The sequence below is a fragment of the Labeo rohita genome, chromosome 7 (assembly GCF_022985175.1).
Source record: "Labeo rohita strain BAU-BD-2019 chromosome 7, IGBB_LRoh.1.0, whole genome shotgun sequence".
NCBI classification, from domain to species: domain Eukaryota; kingdom Metazoa; phylum Chordata; class Actinopteri; order Cypriniformes; family Cyprinidae; genus Labeo; species Labeo rohita.
This window is the reverse complement of record NC_066875.1, coordinates 7,378,943-7,394,661: the sequence shown is the minus strand read 5'-3', so window position 1 is coordinate 7,394,661 and position 15,719 is coordinate 7,378,943. Positions and strand designations below refer to the sequence as shown.

The 15,719-nt window shown below is 36.4% G+C and overlaps 2 protein-coding genes across 2 annotated transcripts; both read left to right on the top strand.

Annotated features, from left to right (window-relative positions):
- Positions 1 to 1,292: 1,292 nt before the first annotated feature.
- On the top strand, positions 1,293 to 6,954 carry LOC127168838 (uncharacterized). The gene is made up of 8 exons (XM_051115930.1): positions 1,293 to 1,306; positions 1,847 to 2,053; positions 3,612 to 3,698; positions 5,871 to 5,927; positions 6,026 to 6,136; positions 6,462 to 6,512; positions 6,605 to 6,712; positions 6,827 to 6,954. The coding sequence occupies exons 2-8, from the start codon at positions 1,883 to 1,885 to the stop codon at positions 6,887 to 6,889; spliced, it is 648 nt and encodes a 215-aa protein (XP_050971887.1). The 5' UTR covers positions 1,293 to 1,306; positions 1,847 to 1,882; the 3' UTR covers positions 6,890 to 6,954.
- A 3,145-nt stretch (positions 6,955 to 10,099) lies between these two features.
- LOC127168573 (membrane-spanning 4-domains subfamily A member 12-like) lies at positions 10,100 to 15,592 on the top strand. The gene is made up of 7 exons (XM_051115558.1): positions 10,100 to 10,212; positions 10,527 to 10,762; positions 11,679 to 11,795; positions 11,998 to 12,054; positions 12,183 to 12,281; positions 14,535 to 14,651; positions 14,745 to 15,592. The coding sequence occupies exons 2-7, from the start codon at positions 10,592 to 10,594 to the stop codon at positions 14,805 to 14,807; spliced, it is 624 nt and encodes a 207-aa protein (XP_050971515.1). The 5' UTR covers positions 10,100 to 10,212; positions 10,527 to 10,591; the 3' UTR covers positions 14,808 to 15,592.
- The last annotated feature ends 127 nt before the right edge of the window (positions 15,593 to 15,719 follow it).

Here is a 15,719-nt window from a genome sequence, read left to right as displayed (position 1 = left end):
ATACTGGAGGATCACGGGGTCCCTCATCTGCGATCCCCACAGTGAAAGCAGATCCACCCAAAAGTAAAGCAAAGTCTGTATAACGTACCAGGGACCAGTGGCGGTGATGATTTGGCATCCTGCTTAAAATGTCCATGCATAAACCGAAGTAAAAAATGTCCTTGAGGAAACTTTCTTTGAAGTTGACCAAGTGACACAGTTCACAGAAGTCTATGATGTATTCCTCAATAGACCGGTTATCTTGACAGAGCTGAACGTGGCGTGACGCTGGATCCATGGTGATTATTGGTTGTGTGTTCTGTAAGCCGCTGGATCTTTGATAGGCGAAGTATTCTGTAACAGGAACTCATGAGAAGCGTGATAGATCCAGATGCGAGCTTTATTGAACACACGTAGTCAAGACAGGTAGGGTCAATCTCCAAACAAACAGTAATATATAGGCAAGGCAAAGGCGTAATCCAAATAAACAGGCAGAAGGTCACAATCCAAGAGAGCAGTCCAAAGTGGCAAAATAAACAGGGCTATGAAACAAGGCAAAAACTATGGCAAAGAATCGAGACAAAACTATGACAATAAAACAAAACCGTGGAAATAACGAAAACAGGGAAAACACTTGGTAGAGTCCACACAGGCAAAACAATACTTTGCGAGGCCTGTTTGGTATAGGCCTCTTTAAATGGCCACCAAACAGGAAGTAACCCAAGAAGCAGCAGAGGGAGTGGTAACAGAGAGTTAATGGGTGAGGGCTCCCTCTGCTGGTGTGGCGTTACATGTGGACTATATGAAAATGTCATGTAAAATATCTTTTAACATTTTGCTGATTCTGCAAGGTGTGTGTAAACCTTTGATCTTAAATGTATGATAAATGCAGACTTAGTGAGCACAAAAGACTTTGAAAAGATTTAAAATGTGAATTATTCTAACTTTTATATAACTTTTAACAGGTTGTGTGTGTGTGTGATGTTTAGTGTAAAACCTGTAAAACTAGTTGAGTCTTTCACACTCTCTCTTTCTTGCTCTCTCTCTCTCTCTAAAGTATATATACTGTACATACATACAATTTTATGTAAAATTAAACACCATCTCTTTCTTCTATCTTCTTTTCAAAGTGTACTAGTCTGCTTCATGTAAAATGACCTATATTTTCTTTAATAGGATCATGTCCACAGACGCCTGCAGTCATTTTTATAACTTCCTTCTCCTCTCATGAGGGTGTCATTTCTGAGAAAGAGGAAACAAGTTCTGTTATTGACAGACAAAGTGTGTGAAACTTTGCCAGAGTTTCACTGACTCAGTCACATGCAAGGTGAGTTTAATATTGGTCCCACTTTATATTAGCATCTTTAACAACTAAGTATTAACTCTTAAAGCACTGAATGGTTTGGTACAATTTCCTGGTGTTCATGTTGTGTTGCAAAACACATTTATTGCTATTGAGGTGGGATACAGTTAGGGTTAGGGACATGGTTACCTAAACATGGTTATGTTTAGGTTTGATTTAAGGGTGGGTTTAATATTATATTTATGTTTAAATATAGCATAGTTTATATGTGCGCTTTGTACAACAGAGGTAGAGGTAGGATCAGTGGTGTACTTATAGATGTAATTACAGAAATTGATTACATATGTAACTACAGAAAGATATTTTTAAACGGCAATATAAAAACGTGTGTTCACAGTAAGTGCATTGTATGAAATGAATAAAGTGCGTAAATTCATAAATGTAGGTAAAGATGAACTGTATCATGGTGAAATGAGGTGAAAAGTATGATCTTTATATCAGCAACTTCACTTTGGCAAACAAAAAAAGAGCAAGTGGATTTTTCACACTTTTGTTCTTGTAAAGGTTCAACTCCATCATTTCTATCTGCTCAGTTGCAAGATGTCTCTGAAAGTTTCTCAGGGTGAGAGGGTGACAGTGATCACCATCACCTCAAACCCCAACAGCAAATGGCCAATGCTTTGTCAGATCCTGGGTTCTCAGTGCAGTCCAATGTGTGCCGTGGAACAGCTCGTAAAAGTGAAGATGATGGGCTTTTATACAGCACTTGGGGTGAGACATGGAAACAGACATTACAACTCAAGGCTAAAAATAAACTACATGACTTTTGCCTACTTTTTTCCTACAGTTTTATAAAGTTGAAGAATATCTTATATATTTGTCAATTTGAGCCTTTTATAGAATACACTGTGTTTTCGTTTGTCTTGCATCTTCTACGAACAAGTCACAAATTAAGTTTGTTGTGTTTAAGTATAGTTGTGTATGAATAATTTTTAAAAAATGAAAGTATAAAAATGTACACAAGTTTAAATTTACTGTTAAAAAACGGACCGCTAAACAAATATTTTAATAAATATATATAATAAATATTTTACAAAATCTTTTTTTGTTGGTGTTTTAATTGCTATAAAATCAAAGCCATATGTCTAAATAAGTTATGTTGCAAATTTGAAGTTGATATAAAAAATAAGGTTTCTATATAGTTTTGTTTAGGCGTTATACTAAAAAAATAGCCACCGGGTGACACCTGAATGCCATTTTTTCTTTTCTTTTTTTTTTAAATAGCCCGATGGCTATTTTAAGTATTTCTCTCTCAATACAAAATATCACAAAATACCTACGTATGAAGCTCAAAACTCAGACCTTTCTAATAATATGTATTTTGTCAAGATTAATTTTAAGCTTTTAAATAATATCTAATTTATTCTTATGACAACAAATATATGATAGGAAAAAAGGCAACGTGACAGTGAAGGGGTTCAAATCTTTTTGGATTTGAAAATTCATGTCATGTACAGCCTTAACCCTTTTTTAAATGATTAATTGATTGAAATGTTTTAATAAAATAAATGTAAATGCCAAGTTCTGTCATTAAACTCTAGATGGCACAGGCTGATGGGTTGTTAAAGCAAACTGATGACATTCACTGTGTTAAACTACTTGGCACAAGCTGATTGGTTCATGTTGTATACGCAGCCAATAAGCTTGCTGCTTTATATTTAAATGGATGGTTAGCATCCACTAGAGCATTTCGCAGGTTGTGGCTAGAAGGGACACAGCTCTGACCGGAAACTAACAATGAAATGAATTGTTCTACCTATGGGATTGTGTTTTTTTTTATTTCTACACCTACCCCAACCCTAAGCATAGCCCTTACTTTAATACAAAAACATTTTTATTGTTGTACAGTGTGACAAAAATAACATTAGATTGATGTGCGCATGCCCAGTAGCTAGAGCTGTATTCCTTCTAGCCTTAACCCATTTCGCAGCACACATTCAGAGTTCCTCGAAAAACACTCTAAACTGTAAAAAACCTTGGAAATGTCATCATGGAGCTTGTTCTTTTTATAAGTTGGGCAATCTGACACCATCTGCTTTAACTGTTACAAACGAGCAGCTTGAATGTTCTGAAAAATATATTTTTTGTGCTCAGGTTTTAAACACAAATAATTTAAGCCACAGGCAGACTTGAATTTTGTGGTTGTACTATTGTTGAACGTAATGCAATACAATGTAAGATTGTACATTTTGAGAGTCATCACAATACAGTGGTGTATAAGTGGTGGTAATAAGTGGTTTATAAACAGCATTGTTCTCTTCATCCATAGATTGTGCAGATTATAATAGGAGTCCTCAATATCGTGGCAGGGATTTTAGTTGTGAGGTTTGGTGCTCCATTCTGTCTTGGTGGTGTGGTAAGAATTATACCTCTGATTCTGATTATTCTTGTGTTTCTAAATTGTTGTAAAATCAGTCCACTCACAAAGTTAATGAGAATTAATAATCAGAGTTATGAAAAATGAAAAATGCAATGAAAAATCGAAATGTAGAGACCTGGAGCGCATCCGAAACAAACAGTATTAGCTTCTGTGTCTTCAGCAAGCACTCTTTGTGTATCAGTCTAAAATTCTGTTGTTTCTCAGTGCCACTGTACAATCACAACAAGATATGGAGAGCAAACAAAAAACAGGCAGCACTTTAGACTGTGTGATCTTTCTACCCGTGCTAAACATTATTGGTGGGGATACACACAATCATTGTGTTGTTTGTGTGGGTTAGCTTCTGGTCAAAGCAAGTCACAGGGATGCAGAAAGTGTGGCAGGGTGACGCAGTGTCTCGTTTCCAACGTAACCTAGAGTTGTTCCCCTTCTAGGGAACTTGCTCTATGTTGGAACATGCTGACAAATGCCTGGTCAAATGCCTGGTCTCATGTATCCAGATCTTAAGACTGGCAGCAGGTCTGGGAACTTTGACCGCTTTCAATGGTGAAGGCCCGCCCAAGATGCCATATGAAGGAGTCTATGAGTTGGGCCCACTCAGAGGCCAAACCCACAGCTTCCGTAACTCCAGGCAGGACGAGCAATTGCATCCCCTGACACCAGGTCCGAGAGCCAGTCTCGGGCTGGCCACAATGGGGCTACTAGTAATTGATAGATCCCGTCCCAGAGGATTCTTTCCAGAACTTCCAGGCACAGAGCGATCAGGAAAAGGCAGATGCAGCCTCAACTACGTCTGTACCATGGTATCCAGTCTGAGAGAAGCTGGATACATGAAGGAGAACCAGAATGGATAGTGTGTTGTCTCTCGAGATGCACACAGATCCACCTCTTAGTCCACCTCTCTGAGGTTGGAGCCTCCATTCCCCGGGCCACAGCTCCTGCCTCAGCAGGACGTCTGCTCATAATTGCTTCCCAACCCTTGAGAGATTCATCCGTCATAAGCATAAGCAACAACAAACAGTTCCCAACAGAGGGACAGGAACCAAGTCTTCTTTCACATGACTAAGGCACGAAGGCATCGCTGCATGACCTTGATCATGCAAAATAGGTTGCTCTTCAGGGAGAACCTCTTGGTCCTGAGTCACCACTGCAAAGGTCTGATGTACAGAAGGTCAAAAGGCTGAGGCAATGCAAGATCCAAGCCATCGATTCTATTTTGGATAAGGCTTTCTTCCTATTAGGAGCCGCCATACTTCTCCTGGTCCGGATCCCTAGAGCAGAGCTAAATATTTCAGATACACGTCAGGACATTTTATGAATGAACACAGTCAGCCCCCTCAAGCTGACTGTGCAAGCTTTACTCCCGAACAAACCACACATAAATCGCATGTATCCACACCCATGATGTAGTGAGGGCAGGGAAAATCACACAATCTAAAATGCAGCTTGCTTATATGAGTCCTCAATCTCTTTTATTTCAGTGCTAACAACATCAGCGTCCACTAGGAAACTAGCTGCAGCCTCAGGCTCTCACTCGGGGGGGAAGAAACTGCAGAGTGGGCTTCCAGACCCTGAGAGAGAGTGCTAGATCCAGGGGGTGAAAGTAGAAAAAGGAGAAAGGCTGAGGCCCGTCTCCAACCCCTCCGCTAGATCCATTTGCAATCCCCACAGTCTCAATCCACAAGGAGCAAAGCAATCGCAGCGGGAGAGCTGAACATGCGTGCTCCGCTCCCAAACAAACAAACAACACAATGATCATGTGTATCCCACCTATAATGTTTAGCACGTGCAGAAAGAACACACAGCCTGAAGTGCTGCCTGTTTTTCTTTGCTGTTCTTATATTGTTATATGGTATATATATTGCAATATTGTGCACATCTCCATATATACAGATATTTCAGACTGACACACACAGAGTGCTTGCTAACAACACAGAAGCTAATGTTTTTTGTTTCAGATGTGCTTTTAAGCTACTGGTCTCTACATCACCCCACCTGTGACATGTTGCCATTCCACTGGACCGATTTCACATGTGCTTCGGGACTTGGTCATGCAAAGGCTTTCCTAAAGTGTCAGCTGGTTTTCAATAAACTTACAATAAACTTTGTCTGAGCTTGTTTGATGCATTTCTTCACTTTTCCTTGCAGTTCCTTGTAGTTGGTATGTTGTCTATTGTTGCAGCTCAGTTTCGCAGTTCTTCTCTGGTAAGTATTTAACAGTCACATAAACTAGTTTACATTCAGACATTTCTGTTTTTTTTTTTTTGTTTGGATGCCATCTCATTGTGCTTTGTGTATTACAGCTGTGCATCGCTGATAAACTAAACTTACTCAGTGCTATTCTGGCTGTGATAGACCTTTTACTATATTCACTATATTTAGGTGATTTGATGAGTGAACTTGTGTCATATAAGGTAATTATTCTTTATTTTCTTAAATGTAAAATGTGCACATTTTAGGCCTGCTTTAAACATGTAAATATAAATGAAATGTATTATTAAATAATGTTTATAATTTTATAATAAATTATATGTGGAATAAAAACATAAATGGTGTGTGGAAGCACTGGTTAAGAGGTTAAAATAAATCATAAATAATTTCATGCATGAGAGGTCAGTTGACATTTACAAGGTTGTTTATTGTTTTGCATATACCCTTGCGTTAACTTTTTGTTTAACTTTCACTCTCTTCCATTAATTCATACTGGGATGTTTGCTAAAATTGTTGGATATGATACAGCCCCTCTTAGAACAGTTTCCACGTGCTGCCAGAGATACCAAAGAAAACCAGGTAAAAGATCCATACTTATCTGTGACCCTTTGCATAGAGATTTGCTGTCAAATTATTATTATTCCATGACATACTGATCTTTCCATTTCTAGATGATGCATGAAGCATTGTTTGTCACTATGACCATCTTTTCAGCCCTTCAGCTCTGTGTGGCCATCAGTTTCTCTATCTTGACTTTAAAAGAGTTGTTCAATATGAATGTAAGTGCAAAGGTGCAGTATTACGAGTACAATTACAACAGACATACTACAGAGATCATGGTGATTTCAGAAAGTTGATCAGTGAACGTTGAACGTTTCTGTTTGGTTTTGCAGTCTGTGGAGGACCCTCAACTTTGCAAGCCACTGAAAGAGGTCACTGTCAGTCATGTATGCTAGAAAGACAAAAAAAAAAAGAAATATACATTGTTAATTTAACTAGCATTGTTACATGTTTATTCTTGCTGCTAATTATCTTTTTTTTTTCTTCTTCACCTTAAATTGAAAAAAAAAAAGGAGTTTTGATGATTTTTTTTATAATAAATATAATAAAAAATATTTAAATTTGTAAATTTTTTTAAAAATTTTAAATAACACCAAGATTTAAATCATTACATGTTCAGTTTATTTAAAATCTCTGCCTTTATATCTCATAATTGGCCTTGGACATAGCTTCTTTTCAGTGGTGTATAAAGTACCTGAAAGCCATAATTAAGTAAAAGTATAGATATCTTACCAGAAAATGACTTTGGTAGAAGTAAAAGTCTTAAAGGGGTCATTGGATGCAAAGTTCACTTTTACATGTTGTTTGAACATTATTGTGTGTTGGCAGTGTATGTACAAATCTACCCTATAATAATAAAAATCCATGCAGAGGTTTTTAATTAATCTGTAAAAATAATATTCCCTTTTTCAAATCGAGCCATTCTCAGATGCCTGTCGGCGTCACACCAACAGAGGCCGCTCCCACGATAGTTGATTGACATGAGCATCTTACCTCAGACCCACTGTAAATCAGCTGTAACCGTCCAACCTCCATTGTTTCGATGCTGGAGCAGGGATGTAAGTTAGACATGAACATAGTGGCCATCATTTACTCCCGACATCTGAGCCACTGAAGATGCAGTGGATTACGTTTGTTTGTGAAGGGAATGCACCTCCCGATCTACATATATCCATGTTCACGCAAATCATTCGTGATCCAGCTTTACTTACAGCAGAAGTGAGTATAAGGGTTTTTTTATGAATCTTTGTGATCGCCTATCCTAATAATGTGCTAGTTAGCAAGTTTAGCGGCTAAATGCAGCTAAATGCGACTAAAGTAAACATGCTCATCACTCCACAGAGAGAAGAGAGGGGTGGGGCGAGCAGAGCTCATTAACATTTAAAGCAACCTCGACCAAAACAGGATGAATTTTGCAGAGCTGATTTTGGCAAGGTAAAAAGGGTGTTGTTTTACACTACCATTGATAATTTTTAACCAAAGTATATTATAGACTTTTCATTAAGACGTTAAAGAATCATATCAACTTGTGGAAAATGGGCATCCGATGACCCCTTTAAAGTATGTGATATTTATGGTACTTAAGTACAAACAGTATTTTTTTAATCTTAAACGTACTTAAGTATCGAAAGTAAAAGTACAAGTAAATACAAAATGGAAAAGAAGCAAATAAATATATATAAAATGTTCATACACAGCTTGAGTAGCAAGATTGTGTTCAGTTTTAACTCTTTCTTACATTTTGTATTTTTGAGTAAGTATAAGAAGCACTTCATCTGGTACTTAGTGTAATTCATTCCAACATAAGAAAACATTTAGACAATTTAAGCCTTTAGATGTATTTACACAGTTTATACAGTTGAATGTATCTCAGAGAGGACATGGATGCATTTAAAGTGCAGTTACAGATGCATAAATAAGCCTATGTTTTGTCTTTAACATAAACGTTGAATACTGATGTTTAAAATAATTTAAAACATGAAGAAGCAGTCAAAACGTGAAATTAAAACCGCCAGTAGGTGGCAGCTAGTGATGAGTGTCACTGATATTCAACCGATTCGTTCAAATGGCTTATTCATTCAGGAACAAAGCATTTGACTGTGTTAATGAGTGAATCACTGAATCATTTTTATCAACCAATTCGTTCAAAAAGCTGATTCATTCAATTAGTTGCTCAGAGACGCAAAACAGTGCTGTGATCTTTGTTTGGAAGATCGTTGGCAAAATTGAGCAAAAACAAGCAATAGGCCTATTATCTCTGGATGTCACTTATTGCTTTACTGAACTTGTATAAAATGATTATTAAATGTGTTATATGCTAATATCTGCAGAAAAAATGGTACTCAGTTGACTATATTAAATTTAATGAATATAAAAGGGATACAGAGAAGCATTTTTGTCTACAACTTAGAAAGCCTGGAATTTTTAGATTTAATAAATAAATGTGCTGCACTCTGTGTGTTATTTGGTGATATAGCCTACTTGATAATGTCAGATCGCACATCATTACAACAACACTTACCATATTATCGCAGAAGATATACTGTATTTTGTCACCCCAGACTCGACTTAAGTGGAATATGAATAATCCGCGGTTGTGCGCACACTTGTTTGCACATGAGCAAAGGTGTTTTTAGGAGTCTAACTAGCAGGCACCAGACCACTGATTCGTCAAACCTGCTTTCCTGCAGTCCGTGTTCCTCTGACTTAACTATTGTAGTAAGTAACGAATATGCTTCGGGGAAATGTATCGGAGTAAAAGTATACATTTTAATTAACAAATGTAGTCAAGTAAAAGTAAAAGTTGGCTGAAATATAAAAACTCAAGTAAAGCACAGATACTCCCAAAAAAGTACTGTAATAAAGTATTACTACTTAATTACAGTAAAACTGTAAAAATATTTTTTTAAATAACTTTTTTTCTTTTTTAATGTTTAAAAAAAGAAAAGAAAATATTAGTGATGCATTACTGTAATGCAAAGCTGAATCTTCAGCAGCCATGATCCTTCAGAAATCATTCTTATATTCTAATTTGCTGCTTAGGAAACATTTCTTATTATTGTCAATATATAGATTTTATTCAACTAAAGTAATGGCTGCTGAAAATTCAGCATCACAAGAATAAATTACATTTTCATTACATTGGGCATAAAAGACCTCTTTAAAAACATTAAAAAGTTAATTATTCCAACTTTTTTTGTTTGACATCAAATAACTTTCTACTGGTAGTCATCTTTAAAGCACTTTTGTGCTGAGAATTGTGATTCTTTGTAGAATATGAGAGCCTATTATTTTCAATACAGCTACCTCGGCCCACTCATTAAACTACGCTAGTCAAATCACTGTAAAAAGCAACACTCTAAAGTGATTAAACTGTTGAGCCATGGGCTTTCTAAAACCTTTTTCATAGGTTTAACATTATATTACCAGCTCAGGAAATATGTTGATTTGACTTGAAACCCCGAAGACTGGAGATATAAAGTATTGTTCTGCATGAGCTGAATGAGACTTCTACGTTCAGGAAAAAGTGGATTGCAACACCGTGAAAAATCCCTTTTGGAACCGTTTCTTAATAGATCTTGGTGCTGTCATGACTTGTTTTTTAGTGTGAAATGTGCAATACCAGTTTACACTTGGCTGATGACGTTTCATTGTCAAGAAACGAAAAACCAGTTGACTGACAAAGTGTGTGACTGTAACTGACTCGATCGCACACAAGGTGAGTTTAACTCTCTTTCGCATACAATCTGTAAAACTTGCATGCTATTGTAAATGTAGGTAAAGAATAATTGTGTCATGATGAAATGAGTTGAAAAGAGTGAGCTTAATAACAAGAACTTATTTTTTGCAAAGTGGAGGTGAATTTTTCACACTGAACTTTTCCTGCAGTTGAAACGAAAACCAATCAACAATATTGTCATAAATTGCTATATCATGGAGCAACTAAATGTTACAATATTGCAATTTTAATAATAATTATAATAAGTAATATTTTATTAAAATACATTTAAAGTGTGACTCCGTCTCTTTTAGAGCCTTGCTTGTTTCTTACCTGAGGGAAGGTTCAACTCCATAAATTCTGTCCGCACAGTTGCAGGATGTCTCTAACAGTGTCTCAGGGTAAGGGGGAGACAGTGATCACTTTCACCTCGAACCCCAACAGCAAATGGCCGATACTATGTCAGATCCTGGGCTCTCTGTGTAGTCCAGTGTGTGCCGTGTCACAGCACATGAAATTGAAAATGATGGGCGTCTATACAGCACTTGGGGTGAGATATGTAAACTGACATTACAACTAATTGCTGAAATACACTACAACACTTTTGCCTAGACGTTTCTGGGCAGCCTGTAGATTTTCAGCAATGGGTTGATTCATTTCAAGACTGAACTCAGTGCAATTAATCTATATAATAGGCTTAGTTTTCGCACACTTTATGAACGTAAATCTTAAATGTTAGAAAAAAAAAAGAGCAAACAATATGTACAGCTATCCACTGAAGTGGATATTCACAAGTGAAATATTTTTGAATTTATTTGAATTAGCCTGACCATCCACTTTGACCGTGTGAAAAAGAGCAGTTTGAACATTATGCTAAATATCTATGCTAAAAAACAATTCCAGGTTTTAGACACAAATGAACTAAGCCACAGACATATGTGACCCTGGACCACAAAACCAGTCATAAGGGTCAATTTTTCAAAATTGAGATTAATACATCATCCGAAAGCTGAGTAAATAAGCTTTCCATTGATGTATGGTTTGTAATGATAGGGAAATATTTGGTCAAGATACAGCTATTTGAATATCTAGAATCTGAGGGTGCAAAAAAATCTAAATATTGAGAAAACTGCCTTTAAGTTGTCCAAATGAAGTTCATAACAATGCATATTACTAATCAAAAATTAAGTCTTAATATATTTACAGTAGGAAATTTACAAAATATCTTCATGGAACATGATCTTTACTTAATTTCCTAATGATTTTTGGCATAAAATAAAAATCAATCATTTTGACCCATACAATGTATTTTTGGCTATTGCTACAAATATACCCCAGCGACTTAAGACTGGTTTTGTGGTCCAGGGTCACATATTTGAATTTGAGACATTGCAATGAATGGGATAGAATGTTACCACAATACAAAGTGGTGGTCTATAAATTACTTTGTTTCTCTTGTTCCATAGATTGTGCAGCTTTTAGTAGGACTTCTCAGTATTGTGACAGGGATTTTAATTTCATTTTATGGGTTATATCATTATAACATTGTGCCGTCTGATGCTCCATTCTGGCTCGGTGGTGTGGTAAGAGCTATACTTCATTCTAATTATTCTTCTGTTTAGAATGAGTGACTCCATTCACAAAGTATTGATAACACAAAGTTAACATTTTTAAGAATGCCATTTAAGGTTGGGAAGTCGGTTGGTTTCATTGCGGTAATTAAACTTAGTCTGAACTTGTTCTGATGTACAAATGTAAAGCATTACTTTTTACTTTTCCTTTTAGTTTCTTGCAGTTGGAATGGTGACTGTTGTTGCAGTTCAGTTTCCCAGTTCTTGTCTTGTAAGTCTTTAACAGTCACATACAGTAGTTTACATTCAGACATGTCTGGTCTGGTGAGTTTTTTTTTTTTTTTTTTTTTTTTTTTTTTTTTTTTAACATGCCATTTTAGTGTGTTTTGTGTGTTACAGCTGCTCATTGCTGTGGTGCTGAATAATGTTAGCACTGTTCTGGCTGTGATAGGCCTTGCAATGTATTCATGTGACTTGAGCTCATCTCTGCCTTATCAGGTAAGGTAATGGTAATTATTCTTTACTTTCTAAGGTTTAGGATACAGGTGTCAGCATATAAACCAGGGGTGCAAAATTCTGTTTCCTACTGGTTCCAACCCTGATCAAACACACCTGTCTGTAATTGTCAAGTGATCTTAAGAGCTTAATTAGCTGGTTCATTTGTGTTTGATCAGAGTTAGAGCTGAACCTTGCAGGGAGGTAGATCTCCAGGAACACATAGGCACCCCTGATATAGACCTTTTTTTTCAAATTAGATGCCATTTTGAATTTAACATGGATGTAAATGAAGCTGTGAGACATATACTTACCATATTTACAATGACACACACTGGATAAAGGTTTATGATTTATGCAGAGGCATAGGCATGTGCCTATGCATGCCAGGAGGAGTCCAATTACAATCAGGAGAAACAGTTATTTATTTTAGGGCTATGGTTATTTTGGCCAAAATAACCAAAGCCCAAAAATACATTTACTAAGCAAATAAATATAACAAACAATAGGATAAAACTATGTTTTCCCTAGAAAATTACATCTGATTATCTACGAAAAGCACATTTTCTTTCTCCCATTCTCTCTCATATAATTGCACTCACATACAGACACACAGTCATGAGCACAGGTGGACACGTGCACGTGCATCAGTAAAATTATTTTGCAACTGAAAAGCTAAATAAATGTTCTCAGTCGCAAGGTAGTAACTTGGCTGTTTTTGAAGTTAAACTTACAGATTTGCTATTGGTAGAAACGATACTGTTGAAAAATTAAAGATGAACATACTACAGGCATACACTAGGCATCATATATGCTTAATCTCTCTCTCTCTCCTTTCTGTCTTTCTGCAATAACTGCATTAGTCTGCAGACTGTATATTAAAGGCCCAAGCCTCTGCAACTCGCACTAAAATAAAATTATGTTTTGAAATCAGAATCAGGATTGTGCTGTAGAGAACACTGTGCAACAGGTTCCATGAATTATTTATTTTTTGTTTGTTTGTTATTTTTTTTGCTTCAAAATGCTTCAAACATTTTTCTTAATTAGCTTAATGTCTTAAAGTCCTTAACTATTAATGCCTTATTGTCATATTAATTTTGACAGCCCTAAGTTCAACAAAGATTTTGTTCACTCACAGTATGAGTTGCAGTCTGACACGTTTTTCTTCCGCCTTTTGAACAATCGGCTTATGGCCGATAGTGAAATAAATAGTATTTATCGGCCGATACGGATTGTTGCACCAATATATCGGTGCATCTCTACAAATTAAAAAAATTTTCCACCTACATGGGAAAATACTAAATATTACATCAAACTGATGCCATATATAGGCTATAAAATCTGCAGTACAAATATACATACAGTTCCAGGCTTCTAGCACTGCTAACTTGACAGCGCAATTGGTACTTTATCAAAATAAAACACAGTTAACCAAACATCAGCGCGCCCACCTCACTGTGTCACCGTAGGAACGCGACTGAAGTACAAAGTCTATAATTTACATAGTAAACAATAGTTTAGCATTTGGATGCATAGCAAATATGGAAATATTATGGAATATTTGGATTTTTGCCGAATGAGAGAGGTAGGATACAAGAACAGAAAGCTCCATTTCGCAGACTGTTGAGTGAGCAAGCCTTTAAAGTATATTCCCTTGTCAGTGAGAGTTCAGAATCAGCACATGGTCACTGTCTAGTGGGCTTTTTTGTCAAGTGTGCAACTCCTGGTATTCGCTGTTCTTCTGCTGGCGGTTATCAAACAGATTTGCATTACTGTAGGCGCCTCCTTCTGGATTGAGGGTGAATTGCCTGTATTCGTTGTAAGGCCTCATGCACCGAACCGAGATGTCCGTACCGTGACGGTTCAGTACGAATACATGTATCGTTACACTCCTACAGCATAGTGTCTCTGTTCCTTCCATCAATGAGGGAATGAGGGTTACATACGTAATTGAGATGATTTCCAAGTTTCTTTGGCTTCAGTACAGTGACAACATCAAAGCTAGTTACTTATTTTTTAATTTTTTGTTGTTTCTGTCTATATAATAATGGATAGCTGTGTTAATATTTAGACTATATGTAGACAACAACCATGTTCATGTGCTGCTATCAATAAAAATTAATCAATTAAAAAAATTATGATGAATGATAGCCAGCTTTTTGGTTCAAATGTCTCTTGTAATTTTAAAACCCAGGTCTAGAAATTTGCTGTCAAATTGCATTTATTCCATGACATGCTGGTCTTTCCTATCTCTAGATGATCAGTGGAGCACTGGATATCACTATGCTGATCTTTTTCGCCCTTCAGCTCTGTGTGACCCTCAGTTTCTCCATCTTGATTTGCTCGAAAGAAGAAACTATTCTGTGTGGAAAGGTATTGTCACCAAAATTACAACAAATAAACTACAGTGATCATGGTGACTTTATAGAGCTCAACATGAACTAATGTTTCTTTTTGGTTTTGCAGTTTGTGGAGAACCCTCAGTTTTACAAGCCACTCAAAGAGGTCACTGTCAGTCATGTATGTTAGAGACACAATCTGCAACACCACAAATATCATGTTTCATGCTTACTCTTGCTGTTTATTTGTATTTTTCCCCTTCACATTGTGTGTATGTGTGTTACATCATTACAGTATGGTGCTCTTTTTTCCTCTTTGACCATTTACAAAGCTGGCAAATTATGATTGAAGCCTTCTGTTTTAAAATCTGTTCATTCATATCATGTATTCCCTTAACTCTTTATTAAATTACACTTAATTGAGTGAAATGTTAATCAAATTATTATTTAAAAAATAGTTTTTCTGCTGACTTGTCCACTGCAGTGATCTGATGTACTTATGTAGGCTACATGTGTACAAAATGTCATAGGTTGTTGACCATTCAGTTAGTCTCAGTATTCACTGCATGTTGTGACTGTTTGTTCCTTGTGCATATATGATTTTCAGCTTGTGTCGTATGAGCCTGGTTTACATATCTGTACTTTTGACTACTCCTCCTGAATTTAGGAACTTGTTTAGTCCATCTCCACCACAAAACCTTTGTATATGCAGACAGAAATTGTTTCTTCTGTACCTGTCCAGCAGGTATCACCCACTACTGGTCACCAGTGGAACAAGATTAATTGAATGTTTAAATATATCGAAGTGAATGTCACAGGTGAATGTTACAAATTTCATCCCAATCGGTACCTTTATGTAGAATATAAACTCCAATCTGTTTCGGGCTCATCCACCCAGTTGAGTTGCTGCAAAAAGATGGTCATTGCAAAACTCTAAAGTGATTAAACTATTAAGCCATGTGCTTTTTAAAACCATTTTCACAGGTTTAACATTATATTATATTACATTTTTAAGAGTGTGCAATAAACAACCTTGGTGCTGTTACAATTTGATGTTCAGTGAAAAACCTGCAATACCAGTTCAGATTTTTAACTAGGTTTT